Raw genomic sequence first — 14,025 nt, 5'->3', positions numbered from 1 at the left:
GTTTCCGCCTGGGCGGATCGTGGCAAGCCCCACAATTCTCAGTTTATTCAACCAGACCAGTCTGTCACTGAAATTCACACAGTAAAATTCCAAGCCATGCAATTTTTTTTCACCTTGCTAAACTTCCTTAGAGTGAGTTTTTCTGTATAACTCTCCAGCAGCAAGTGTTCTCAGGCTTTTTGCTTTAACAGTCCAGATTTCCCCTCAAACTGACACCATAAGCACTTTAACCAATGCAATTTACTTTAACAAATTTTTATTTGCTGTGCTAGAGATAGCGCTGAGGCGTAGGGTTTTCACGCTGTACAGTTCTTCTGCTGAATTATTAATTTTTTTACTTGAGATCACACATTAGAAGCTTTTAAGCAATGCACTTGTAACTCTGCTCTTTCTTTTACATCAAGGAATATTTACAGTTACTCTGTATGCATATGCTCACTAAAATCTTTTGTCAGCAGAATCCACTGAGTGACCAGAATTTTTCACTCCCCCTGAGATTTTTTACTGTAGTGTCCACGATTTTTCACTGTACTTTTCTAGACAAAATATAGAATAGCTTCAAAAGCCAGCACGAACCATCGCCAAGTGGAAACTTTACCAGTAGACCCTCAGTTCTTAAGGAAATCTTCTTTATGGTAGTATCCATAACAGGGGCGTAGCCAGACTTCGGCAGGAGGGGGGGTTCAGAGCCCGAGGTGAGGGGGCACATTTTAGCCCTCCCCCCCCGGCACCGCTGACCCCCCCACCATTGCTGAACCCCCCCCCCCCGCCATTGCTACCCCCCCACCAACTTTGACACCCCCCGCCATTGCCGACCCCCCCCTGCCAACGACCTGGTGACCCTCCTCCCGCCGTCGCCTACCTTTGCTGGCGAGGCTTCGTTCTAGTCTGACGTCCTGCACGTTGTATGTGCAGGATGTCAGACTAGAACGAAGCCTTGCGCGAGATTGGGAAGGAGAGGACCTCGGCTTGGCTGGCAGGGGTTGGGGTCCCCCACCAGCAAGGGTAGGTGGAGAGGGGGGGGGGGGTCATCGGCAGGGCTTCAAGGGGCAAATCTACGGGGGCCCAGGCCCCCGTGGCCCCATACTGGCTACGCCCCTGATCCATAGTAACTCAACCAGCCACACAAAACTACACATTCAGACAGTGGAGAAAAAAAAGCCTCAGTAACGCCACCCAGCCAGCCCAAGACTTCGGACTATAAGGCGTGAGTCAGGCGTACCATCATCTGGCTCAAAAAACCCCCCCTCCACTTAATGCTCCTTAGTGTGTATAAATAAATATTGACCACCTCACTTACGTCAACTGGTGGGGTAACAAAACGCGTATATATGCTTATAGAACACAGATTGTAGTTCAAATCAATTGCTTTCAGTTCTATTAGTACAGTTTATATCAGTTCAATACTGGTGATCTAGCCATAAACAACTTAGCTTTTAGTCTAATCGCTGCAATGTTCGGCTGTCCCTAATATCACCAGCTGATCAACCCAACAGGGAGTCCCCGTTTCGCTTCTGCTGCATCAGGGGTTTCAACGCTGCATCTGAGAGTACAATCCTGTGTCCAGTCTGCTGTATCGAAAAACAAAGCAGGTAACTTGTTTATGGCTGGATCACAAGCATATATACACGTTTGGCGAGGAATGGGGAGACCAGGAATGTAAAACAGATTTTGTAAGAGAAATGATAGAATCACTGATCAGTTTCATTTCACCGAATTTCTAAACATAGAGATCCTTATCTCCTGTTTTATCCATCCTTTTCAGGCATGAGATTTAAGCAAATATTGTAGGGTTTGTTTTGTTATCAGGCAGTCCATACCTAGCTCTCTTAACTACTGTATGTACGTGCTTCCCCTTCATATTACAGTTTTCGTAAAAATCTGAACACTTTTTTTTATTATTTGGAAAAATGTGTTATTTTTATTATTCTTGTTTATGTTTATCTTTTGTTACCTGCTTTGAACTGCTCTTATATCAGGATATAAGAGCTATATTATTATTATTCCCCATTTCTTTGTTTAAAGTTGTATCCGCCACGCCATGCAGATTACTCCACCCCCCCCTTGATGTCATTGTTTAAGGTTATAACTGCCACTCTAAAAAAAGTTACCCCTCCCCCATGATTTTGTTTAGGGTTATAACTCAAAGTGGAAACTTAAGCATATAAAACCTTTCTTTCCTCGAGATGTTTTCCACAACCTAATACAATCAATGGTAAGAAGCCATTTAGATTACTGCAACGGCATCTATGCAGGCTGCAAAGGACAACTAATCAAGAAACTTCAGGCCGCACAGAATACAGCAGCGAGAATGATCTTTGGAAAATCTAAATTCGAATCTGCCAAGCCCCTTCGAGAGAAATTACATTGGCTTCCCTTTAAAATTTGCACCTTGATTCATAGGCTCATTTATGGTGAAGTTCCTGGATACACGTTAAATCTTATAGATCTACCACCCAGAAATAGTTCCAGTCTTTCCCGATCCTATTTAATTTTACGTTATCCAGATTGCAATGGCCTCAAATACAAATCTACCTATGCACCAAGCCTCTCCTTTATAGGAACTCAGCTATGGATTGCACTGCCTCAGTGGCGTAGCAAGGGGGGGGGGGGGCGGGAGGGGCGTTCCGCCCCGGGTGTCAGCTCGGGGGGGGGGGTACTCCCTGCCAGCTCCCCCCCTTAGCGAATCAACACCCCCCCGACCAGCTCCCGCACCCTACCTTTAAAAAGAATATCGGGAGGCGAGGCACAGCGCCTCACGCCTGCCCTGCACGTAAAAGAAGTGTGGACCGTCGGGTCTTCCCTCGCTCTATCTGTCCCGCCCTCCGCTGACGCAACTTCCTATTTCCGCAAGTGCGGGACAGACAGAGCGAGAGAAGGCCCGACGGTCCACATTTCATTTACGTGCAGGGCAGGCGCAAGGCGCTGCGCCTCGCCTCCCGATATTCTTTTTACAGGTAGGGTGCGGGAGCTGGTCAGGGGGGGAGGGGGGTGTCATCGTGCTGCACCCGGGGGGGGGGGTGCAATGGCGAACCACCCCGCCCCGGGTGGCAGCCCCCCTGCTATGCCACTGCACTGCCTAAACTCTTAAAATCAACTCAGAATCATCTAAACTTCAGGAAATTATTGAAGACCACCCTGTTCAAGAAGGCGTACCATCCAGACTTTACTTAGTTTCTTTCTTATCTGTTCAGCAAAATTTATGGACCCTAATGTTTTTCCATTATCTTTTATTATCTTTGTTGTCTTAGATGATACGTTTACGATTAATTTTTTACTATGTCATTGTTTAATGATATTACTGAACTGTAGCCTACCCATGTTATTGTGTAAGCCACATTGAGCCTGCAACTAGTGGGAAAATGTGGGGTATAAATGTGTTAAAAAATAAAAAATAAAATAAAAAAAAACCTCCCTTCCCCATTTCTTTGTTTCTCCGTGCAGGTTACCCCTCCCTTTTACCTTCTTTGAAGACAAATTTTCCAGTTTTGCTTAACAATTAATCTGTCAGGTATTTGAGGGGGGGGGGGGGCAGTGCAAACAGGTGAGTATAAATGGCGTCCTGCATTTTCATTGGTTTCTGTTTTCCCTTGGCACTGAATTAGCAATCAAGAAAAACTAACATTATGCCAACCCCTTTCCCCTCTGGGTGGTAGTTAAGTCCAAATTAGCAGCTTGTACCTCAATTGAAATTAGGCACATGGCCCTTATTTACGACATAGTTTTGTTAATGAATTGCTTTGATTTGCTTTTCTATTTGCAGTCCATCATCTGGCACCCCGGATCTTATCTCCAACAGGCAGCACAAAAGAGCCAGCTCGGGATCTGAGAGAGCGCATGGTGTGAACACATTCATAACTTCAAATTGTGCCTGGCAGCTCAGTAGGCTTTACACAGACACAGATAAGCTTATGTTACATATCAGCCTGGTGTATTTGGATAACGTTCAGGAAACTAGAACAGACTGTTCCATCATTCATTGTCACAATATCCTTTATGAGACATAAAACCTACGGCATCATTTGTGACTCATGTGGACTTCTTAACTGCTTGTTACTGTGTTTTTACATACTAACATACTGGATGACAGCAGCTAAAAACCAACTGATTCATCCAATCTGCCCAGCTGACATTCTCTCTGGTTCACCACCATGCTGGATTGTCAAGCGTATAGGTTTTCTTACTTAAACCATCATGAGAACCCTTCTAACTGCCTCAGTCTATAACTTGGTGCTTTAAATTACGCACTAAGGCCTAGATTCTATAACCAACAACAAAAATCGTGTGTGCAAATCAGTACACATAGCCGATTTGCACACGCAACAAGCCAATCAGCGCCAATCATTAGCTTCTAACCACCACTTATTGGTGTTAATTGGCCTTAATTAGGATTTATGCGCAGATCGTATTCTATAATGATCTGTGTGTAAATCCTAACACATGTAAATTTTGGGAGGAGCATGGCTAGGGGGGAGGGGGCATTACAAGATTTTACGTATGGAAATAGAGAATTTGGCTGAACCATGCCTAATGTAGGCACCAGAATTTACATCTGCCAGAGACTAAAGTTGGGTATGCGTCCTTTACAGAATAACGCTTAGGGCATAAACTGCACCTTTTATAGAATAGTGCTCAGTGTGTTAAAGTTTTGGCGCCGATTTTTAAATGCTGCTTATAGGATTTACCTCTATGCACGTACGTTGTAGGATACTTACATGGATATACTGTGTAATGCAGTTGAGGGCATGGCAGGTCCATCAGTAGAAACTTTTTGGCTCCTCAAAGGCAGATCCATTGACGTCGGCACCTGAAGCATTGAACTCAGTGGGAGTGCACCAGTATCGAAGAGGTCTCCACCTCTCTCAACTAACCCTTATTCACTTGTTCAGAACCCTTATTTTATGATCCTCATTTTTAATATTCCCTTATCTCTTGTTTGTCCTGTTTGTCTGTCCTAATTGGATTGTAAGCTCTGTCGAGCAGAGACTGTCTCTTCATGTTCAAGTATACAGCGCTACGTACGTCTAGTAGCACTATAGAAATTATAAGTACTAGTAGTAGTCTTTGGGATTCCAGAATCTTGCTAAGTACATAAGTAATGCCACACTGGGAAAAGACCAAGGGTCCATCGAGCCCAGCATCCTGTCCACGACAGCGGCCAATCCAGGCCAAGGGCATCTGGCAAGCTTCCCAAACGTACAAACATTCTATACATGTTATTCCTGGAATTGTGGATTTTTCCCAAGTCCATTTAGTAGTGGTTTATGGACTTGCTGCTGTGGGATTCCGGAATCTTGCTACTCTTTGGGATTCTGCATGGAATCTTGCTACTTTTTGTCCTTATCCCTTACTTGTCCTGTTTGTCTGTCCTAATTAGATTGTAAGCTCTGTCGAGCAGGGACTGTTTCTTCATGTTCAAGTGTACAGCGCTGCATACGTCTAGTAGCACTATAGAAATTATAAGTAGTAGTCTTTGGGATTCCAGAATCTTGCTACTCTTTGGGATTCTGCATGAAATCTTGCTACTTTTTGTCCTTATCCCTTACTTGTCCTGTTTGTCTGTCTTAATTAGATTGTAAGCTCTGTCGAGCAGGGACTGTCTCTTCATGTTCAAGTGTACAGCGCTGCGTACGTCTAGTAGTGCTATAGAAATGATAAGTAGTAGTAGTAGTACTTACATGTAGACGCTATTCTATAACTTACACACACAAGGCACTTAGCTCATAGGTAACCATGGGCGGGTCTCCTAGTTTGGCGCTAAAATGCAGCATCTAGGTGCCAACAGTTATGCAAGTCGTAGACACGACTTAACTGTTCACAGATGCCAATATAGAATTAACGCTCAGCGGATGGCATCAATGTGTCCGAACTTTGGCACCCAGTTCTAGAATTGCTGCCTATGTCTTTCCCATGACCTATTAAATTTGTTCCTGCCATTATCCTTAGTTGATAGCCCAATGCCTAAAACTATGCACCTCTATTTACACCAATAAAAATGAGTCGTCAATCCCTGCGTGTAGATTTACGCATATTGGGCCATATTCTATAATTATACGTGTAAATTTGGGAACGCCCACAGAACACCCATTTCCCTGCCTATAGCCCCTTTAGAACTACGCGCAGTAGAATTTAGGTGCAGTTCATTACAGAATACTCCTAGCGAGTTGTGCAAGCAAATTCTAATTATTGTCAATTAGTGCTCATTATTGCTTGTTAGTTGCTGTTATTTATTTATTTATTATCTCATTTGTACCCCACAGTTTCCCAACAGTGTCAGGCTCAATGTGGCATACAGCGCACCACAGAGGCAGACGCCAATGCAGTAAAATGAAGCTAATACAGCAGAAACACCTACAAGAGATAATGGGGAAGAGGAGGCATGGACGGAAGGAGTAGGGAAACCAGGAGGGAAGAGGGAAGGGGAGTGTGTCCAAAATGTCTCTAGATTAATGCGCATCCAACAGTGGAGACACATGCAGAGGCCATGGGATAAGCATTTCCGAATAACATGGTCTTTAGTGATTTCCTGAAAGTTAGATGGTTGGTGATGGTTTTTATGGTCTTTGGCAAAGAGTTCCAAAGCTGAGTGCTGATGAAAGAGAAGGATGTAGCACATGTGGATTTGTACTTGATGCCGTTGCATTTTGGATAAGGAAGGTTAAGATACAAACGGGAGAGCCTGAAAGTATTCCTGAGAGGTAGGATGATGAGATCTATCATGTAGCCAGGTACCTCACCATATAGGATTTTGTGAACTAGAGAGCAGAGTTTAAAGGTGATTCGATTCCTTGACAGGAAGCCAATGCAGTTTCTCTCGGAGGGGCGTGGCACTTTCAAATTTTGACTTTCCATAAACCAATCTGGCCGCTGTATGTTGGGCAGTCTGCAGTTTCTTAATTAGTTGCTCTTTACATCCAGCATAAACTCCATTACAGTAATCCAGATGACATGGAACGACGGACTGTATGAGGTTGCGAAAGACCTCTCGAGGGAAAAATGGTTATCAATGCTGATTAGCTTGTCCTATATAATAAAACGCACCTCCAACATTCTGAAGCTGACTGCATGGCTGAGGCATTCCTGCTCTCTGTATCCATCTCCTGAATTGACATCACGTACTTCCGGGTTTGTCACAAGCAGAAGTGACCAACCACACGAGGTTTCTCGGCTTCAGAATGTTGGAGGTGCATTCTATTAAATAGGATTGGTCAGTTCCTTGAAGCACAGCCAGAGCTCAGCGTCCTGCACAGTAATGCTCAGACACCAGAGAGAGGGAGGGAGAGAGGGAGGGGGGGCCTGACACCAGAGGGGGGGGAGGTATCTCTGTCACACACACACTCTCTCTCTCTCTCTCTCACTCTCACACACTCTATGCCTCACACTGTATCTCATAGTAACATTCACTCTCTGTGTGTCACACAGTCACTCACACAGTCTCTTGGTCTCATACACTCAGTCTCACAGAGAATTTGTGTCTCACACACTCTCTCTCTCTCACACTGTGTCTCACATACGCACTTGCACACACTCTTATTCTCACACACACTCTCTCTCTCACAGACACACTTTCACCCAGACTCACTCTCTCTCACACACACTCGCACATTCACTCTCTCTCTCACACAGTCACTCTCACATACACTCTCTCAAACATACGCACTCCGAGGAAAACCTTGCTAGCGCCCGTTTCATTTGTGTCAGAAACGGGCCTTTTTTTTACTAGTTATTATAGAATATGCCTGAATTTCAGCATGTCTAGGTGCTATGTAGAATTCGGCAGAAAGTGCGCATACGATGCATGCGCATTAGGGGAGGAGGCATTCCTGGTGGTGGGGTTGTATTGACACACATTCTTTCTGAAAGATGCATAGAAAAATAAATTAGGACAAAGGCGTATATTAAATAGCAGATGTTAATGTATACACGCATTTTCCCTGGGGTAATTTTTAAAGGGAAAGTCTGAACATACTTAATTTTCGGAAACCATTGCGATTATTCAAAGAGTTGACTGTGTTTAAAAAAAACATCTCAAAGCACATTTATTTGCTCAATCGTGTTTTGGTGTTGACTGAGGGAAGAGACTTTATAGTTTAAGAGAATTTTTATTTGCCGTGCACTTTCATTTTTATGTGTTTTTATTATGTATTGTACATTGTGAACAACCCAGTTAATAGGTGGGCTATAAATGGAAAATAAATATAGTCTTTATTAACTCTTTAAGTTGCCTTTTTACTAAGCCGCGTAAGTGTCTAGGCGTACGTGCCAAAATGGAGTTACGGCATGGCTGCCGCATGGCTCTTGCGGTAATTTCATTTTTGGTGCTCGTCCAATGCGTGCATCCGAAAAATAATTTTTATTTTTGGATGCACGTATCGGACATATGCCAAGTGGCATTTGATGTGCTTAGGTCATCATTGACCGGTTATCACATGAAATTTTACTGCTAGGTCAATGGCTGGCGTTAAGGTCTCAGACCCAAAATGGATGCGCGGCAATTTTCATTTTGCCGCATGTCCATTTTTGACAAAAAATAAAAATAAGGCATATTTGTAGGTGCACTGAAAAATAATTCTGCACGTGCCCAGAACACACGTCTACACTATCGCAGGCCATTTTTCAGTGCACTTTAGTAAAAGGACCCCTAAAACTTCCAGGTGTCAAACAGTGTTGCCCAACATGCAGGGGTGTAGCCAGACTTCGGAGGGAGGAGGGTCCAGAGCCCGAGGTGACAGGGCACATTTTAGCCCCCCCCCCGGCGCCGCCGACCCCTCCCGCCGCCATTACCAACATCCCCCGCCGCCGCCAGCACCACTACCAACAACTTTGACCCCCCCCTGCCAACGACCCTCTCGACCCCCCCCCCCCGCCTGCCCGCCGTCACCTACCTTTGCTGGTGGGGGACCCCAACCCCCGCCAGCCGAGGTCCTCTTCTTCCTTCGTTCTGTTTCTGAGTCTGACGTCCTAGACTCAGAAACAAAACGAAGAAAGAAGAGTTCGGCTGGCGGGGGTTGGGGTCCCCCGCCAGCAAAGGTAGCAGATGGCGATGGTGGGTTGGCGGTGGGAGGGAGGGTTGAGAGGGTCGTCGGCAGGGGGGGTCCAGGGCCAAATCTACGGGGGCTCAGGCCCCCGTGGCCCCATAGTAGCTACGCCCCTGCCAACATGGCCATGTTTCACCACACGGCTGCGTCCGGGGCAATTAAAACCTGCTGGTGTAAAAACAGATCCTCAACCTGAGTTCATTTGGAAAAGAGTCAGGCAGACTTGCTGTGACAGCCCAGCTTATATATGTTTTGTCCATGTGTCATGAAGGCAGCACTGCTTTGAATCAGATTCGTGCAGTTTTCATGTTTTATACATTTTAGTGATGTTTATAACAGAAATTTTAAAGCTTTGCAATCTATAAATCTGTTTTTATGTTTTGTTTTCTTTGTTCTGTCATTTGAAATTGTATGTATGACACTGTCAACACAAATATAAGCTGGGCTGTCGTCCCAAGTCTGTCTGACTCTTTTCCAAATGAACCCAGGTTGAGGAACTGTTTTTACACCAGCAGGTTTTAATTGCCCCTGACGCAGCCGTGTGGTGAAACATGGCCATGTTGGGCAACACTGTTTGACACCTGGGAGTTTTAGAGTTAATAAAGACATTTAAAAAACAAAATAAGATCTGCTTCTCTTTTGTTTCTATCTTGGATATCATGGACCATTTGCTTTATTGTTTCTGAAAACAATTCAGGCAGTGTGTTATAAAATCCCCCCCCCCCCCCCCCCAAGAGGGTAATCTATAAAGTGAGCTTAGTTTTAGGTGTGAAGAGCATGCCTATAGACACCTATAGAGCACGCCTATAGTGGAGGAGTAGCCTAGTGGTTAGTGCAGCGGACTCTGATCCCGGGGAACTGGATTCAATTCCCACTGTAGCTCTGCAGCTCTGGGCAAGTCACTTAACCCTCCATTGTCCCAGGTATAAATAAGTACCTGTATATACTATGTAAACCACTTTGAATGTAGGTTGCAAAAACTACAGAAAGGTGGTATGTCAAGTCCCAGTTCCCTATTTGAGATTCTAGATGGAATGTTGCTACTATTTGAGATTCTCCATGGAATGTTGCTAGTGGAGGAGTAGCCTAGTGGTTAGTGCAGTGGAACATGGAATGTTGCTACTATTGGAGATTCTAGATGGAATATTGCTATTCCACTAGTAACATTCCAACATTCCATGTAGAAGCCTGCCCTTGCAGATCAGCAACGCGGTCGTGCAGGCTTCTATGAGTCTGTTGTCCTGCATTTATGTGCAGGACGTCAGACTCACAGAAACAGAAGCCTGCGCAGCCGCGCATTGCTGTCTGCAAGGGCAAGCTTCTACATGGAATATTGCTAGTGGAGGGGTAGCCTAGTGGTTAGTGCAGTGGACTTTGATCCTGGGGAACTGAGTTCAATTCCCACTGCAGCTCCTTGTGACTCTGGGCAAGTCACTTAACCTTCCATTGCCCCAGGTACAAATAAGTGCCTGTATAATTTTTTTTTTGTTACATTTGTACCTCACGCTTTCCCACTCATGGCAGGCTCAATGCGGCTTACATGGGGCAATGGAGGGTTAAGTGACTTGCCCAGAGTCACAAGGAGCTGCCTGTGCCTGAAGTGGGAATCGAACTCTGTTCCCCAGGACCAAAGTCCACCACCCTAACCACTAGGCCACTTTGAATGTAGTTGGAAAACCCACAGAAAGGCAGTATATAAGTCCCATTCCCTTTCCCCTTTCTTTCATTGACAGAAAACTAGTGTAACAGGGTCACTTATGTGCCTACAGGTTAGGTTCAAGCAATTAGCAAAAAGCAGAAGGAACCTTCAAGAAAGGGGCATCTCAGCTTGACTTTATTAATCAGACCTGACACGTCTGTGTTTCAGCTAAAAACCCCTTCGTCAAGGGTCTAGACAAAATGGACATAATAAACATATGAATATAAACAATAGATGTTATAAAATTAATTAATCAAAACCGTTAATATTATTTAAAAAAAGGTATGACATTTATAAAAATGGGCATAACATTCAAAAAAGGCACAACATACAAAAATAAATAGATAAGTGAGCCACATTTTTGTGAGGATTTATGATAATCAAGATAAGGATAAAAATGGGAAAGACATAATAACATGTAATTTTACCACATTATTTAACATAAATCATATTAACATATGATGAAGCAAATGGAAGTTGCATGCAATTCTTATCTATAGATGGTATCTGTTTCCAAGGATACCAATCATTCACTAAGGAAATTCTTGTTGGATTGAAAATGACAGTTGCACTGGAAGCAGAGGTTACAGGAAAATGCATGAATAAATGGAACTTCACTTGACTACGTACTTCTGCAAGCGTGCGATACTTACATGATCTAATGTGTGCCTAAAAAACAAAGGGTCCCTTTTACCAAACTGCGGCAAAAGGGGGCCTGCGCTGGCATTGGCGCATGTTTTTGATGCACGCTGAGGCCCCCTTTTACTGCTGCGGGTAAAAGGTAGGTCTTTCATTTTTTATAGCAATGGCCATGCGGCAAGTGAAGCCTTACTGCGCGGCGATTCGGGATTGAGCCCTTACCGCCACTTATTGATAGTAACATGGAGGGGCATTTTTGAAAGAAATGTCCAAGTTGCGATTTGGACGTCTTTGTAAAACGTCCAAATCCGGGGGCGGGGAAAACCGTATTTTCGAAACAAGATGGACATCCGTTTTTCGTTTCAAAAATATCGTCAGAGACGTCCAAATCCAAGGACATCATTAAATTTGGACGTCCCTAGATTTGGATGTCCTTGACTTTCGGCGATTTTCGAAACAAAAGACGAAATATTTTTAAAGATGTTTTTTGAGGGTGGGAGGGGGTTAGTGACCACTGTGGGAGTAATGGGAGGTCATCCCCGATTCCCTCTGGTTGTCATCTGGTCATTTCGGGCACCTTTTTGTGCCTTATTTGTAAAAAAAAAAACACATACGGGTGAAAACGTCCAAGTTGGACGTCCTTGGTTTTTTCGATTATGGGTCAAAAACGTCCAAGTGTTAGGCACGCCCAAGTCCCGCCTTCACTACGCCTCCGACACGCCCCCTTCAAATTTGGACGTCCTTACGACAGACTGCAGTTGGAGATGTTCAAAATCAGGTTTTGATTATACCGATTTGGACTTCTCTGGGAGATGGGCACAGTACTGAGTCAAGGGATAGGGAAGGAGGAGCAACCTTTTTTATATCTTAGCAGGAAGCTGACTGAGACCAAGCAGTGATATTCCACCACTGAGAAAGAGTGTTTGGCAGTAAAATAGGCCATAGAGACCCTAAGATATTATGTTTGAGGAAGACGTTTTATCTTAATAATAGACCATGCCTCATGGAAATGATTAGGCCTCATGAAGAACAACAATACCAGATTAACACATTGGTATCTAGCCCTACAGGCCTATGATTTCACAGTGAAGCATCAGGCAGGGAAAGATCACTTGATTAACGACTTCTTGTCCTGTGAGGGGGCTAACGTGACTGAGTTAAACATAGTCCTTAAAAAAAAAGGGTGGAGAGAGATGATGGGGTACATGTCCCATCACATGAAGACCTTGACTTCCCCCTCAAAGGGAGATCTACCAGGACTCATTCTTCTAAAATGATAACCTAGGTTTGAGGTTAGTCCCATGGCCCACATGTTTAGTTAGAGCGTACACATTGGGACCCTGTTTGGGAGGTTGTAGCTTAGTAGGAAAGGCTACGTGGGAAGTGGTGGTGGTGGTGGGGGGGGGGGGGGAACTAACTCTTCTGAGTTTGATTGGTACTATTCCCTGAGTCATTAACATATTATGTGCATAAAAATGTGAACAATGGACATTACTTGCTGATAAAAACCCTGAGAGGGTGGGAAAGGACCCTGTTAGGCCCAAAAGGGGAGGGGAGAATACTTGTTTACCCCAGGGATGCAAGGACTAAAAGACGATTGATTGTTGGAGGTTACAGCCTCACCCTGACTGAAAAGGGAGACCCTAATAAGGACCCTGCAGCATGTGAATCTAAGGATTTGAAGCTAGATCTATCCCTTTCTGAAGGTAGAAGGGCTATCTGCTGATGATGGTTGGATGAGAGAGAGCTGATCATGTGGAGACTAAGAGGCTATTGACTGAATTTTTAGCTGGCCTCCTAAAGTGGACTGTGGCTTGACTTCTGGACAGAGGAACAAAACTGAAGAACAATAGTTCAACAGCCCCCTTTTTTTTCCAGAGCTTCCTTTCAATTGAAACTAATCTCCTGTGCATTTAGTGTCACCATGACAACTGCCCTTTCCCACCTTTCTTCCAAAGCATACATATTGATATCTTTAAATCTATTCCCGTATGCTTTATGATGAAAAACACTGATCATTTTAGTAGCTCCCCTCTGGAACGACTCTATCCTGTTTATATCTTTTTGAAGGTACGATCTCCAGAATTGTACACAATATTCTAAAAGAGGTCTCAACGGAGTCTTATACAGGGGCATCATCACCTCCTTTTTCCTACTGGCCATTCCTCTCCCAATGCACCCAAGCATCCTTCTAGCTTTCACCATCGCCTTTTCTTCCTGTTTGGCCACCTTAAGATCATCATATACGATCACGTCTAAGTCCTGCTCCTCTTTCATGCACAAAAGAAAATGGCAGCAAGAAAAGGCCAAGGCCAATTTGATTAAATAATGGATTGGATTCTCTTCAGACTGACCTGTAGAGAATGTGAAAAATCTCCAGCACTTTACAAAGTCTAGAGAACTCCTCCCAAGTGCTGTACTTCCCATCGTCAATATATGTGACTCTAGGTTTGTGATGCTCAAGAAAATTAAATAAATGACTTCATCATTTCAGCTTCATACTAAGTACTTCCAGAATGCAATTAAGTTTAAAGTTTCAAATTTATTACATAGTTGATGCTCTGCTCATTAGAAACCTTTCTGAGCGCTTTTACAATCTGTACTAGCAAATTAAAAAGGAAATGGGAAAAAAGGGAAAGAAATACAATC

At 44.0% G+C, this 14,025-nt stretch overlaps 1 protein-coding gene across 1 annotated transcript in view; it reads left to right on the top strand.

Annotated features, from left to right (window-relative positions):
* MKNK1 (MAPK interacting serine/threonine kinase 1) overlaps positions 1-3,837 on the top strand; it is a 193,556-nt gene extending 189,719 nt beyond the window's left edge. The window contains exon 12 of the mRNA XM_030207029.1: positions 3,764-3,837. Within this exon, the coding sequence (XP_030062889.1) occupies positions 3,764-3,829 (66 nt within the window). The 3' untranslated portion in view covers positions 3,830-3,837. The remainder of the gene's footprint in view (positions 1-3,763) is intronic.
* Positions 3,838-14,025: the final 10,188 nt, after the last annotated feature.

This window comes from Microcaecilia unicolor, chromosome 6, assembly GCF_901765095.1.
Source record: "Microcaecilia unicolor chromosome 6, aMicUni1.1, whole genome shotgun sequence".
Classification (NCBI taxonomy): Eukaryota; Metazoa; Chordata; class Amphibia; order Gymnophiona; family Siphonopidae; genus Microcaecilia; species Microcaecilia unicolor.
Note: the sequence above shows the minus strand (reverse complement) of the source record. Positions and strands in the feature narration are given on the sequence as shown.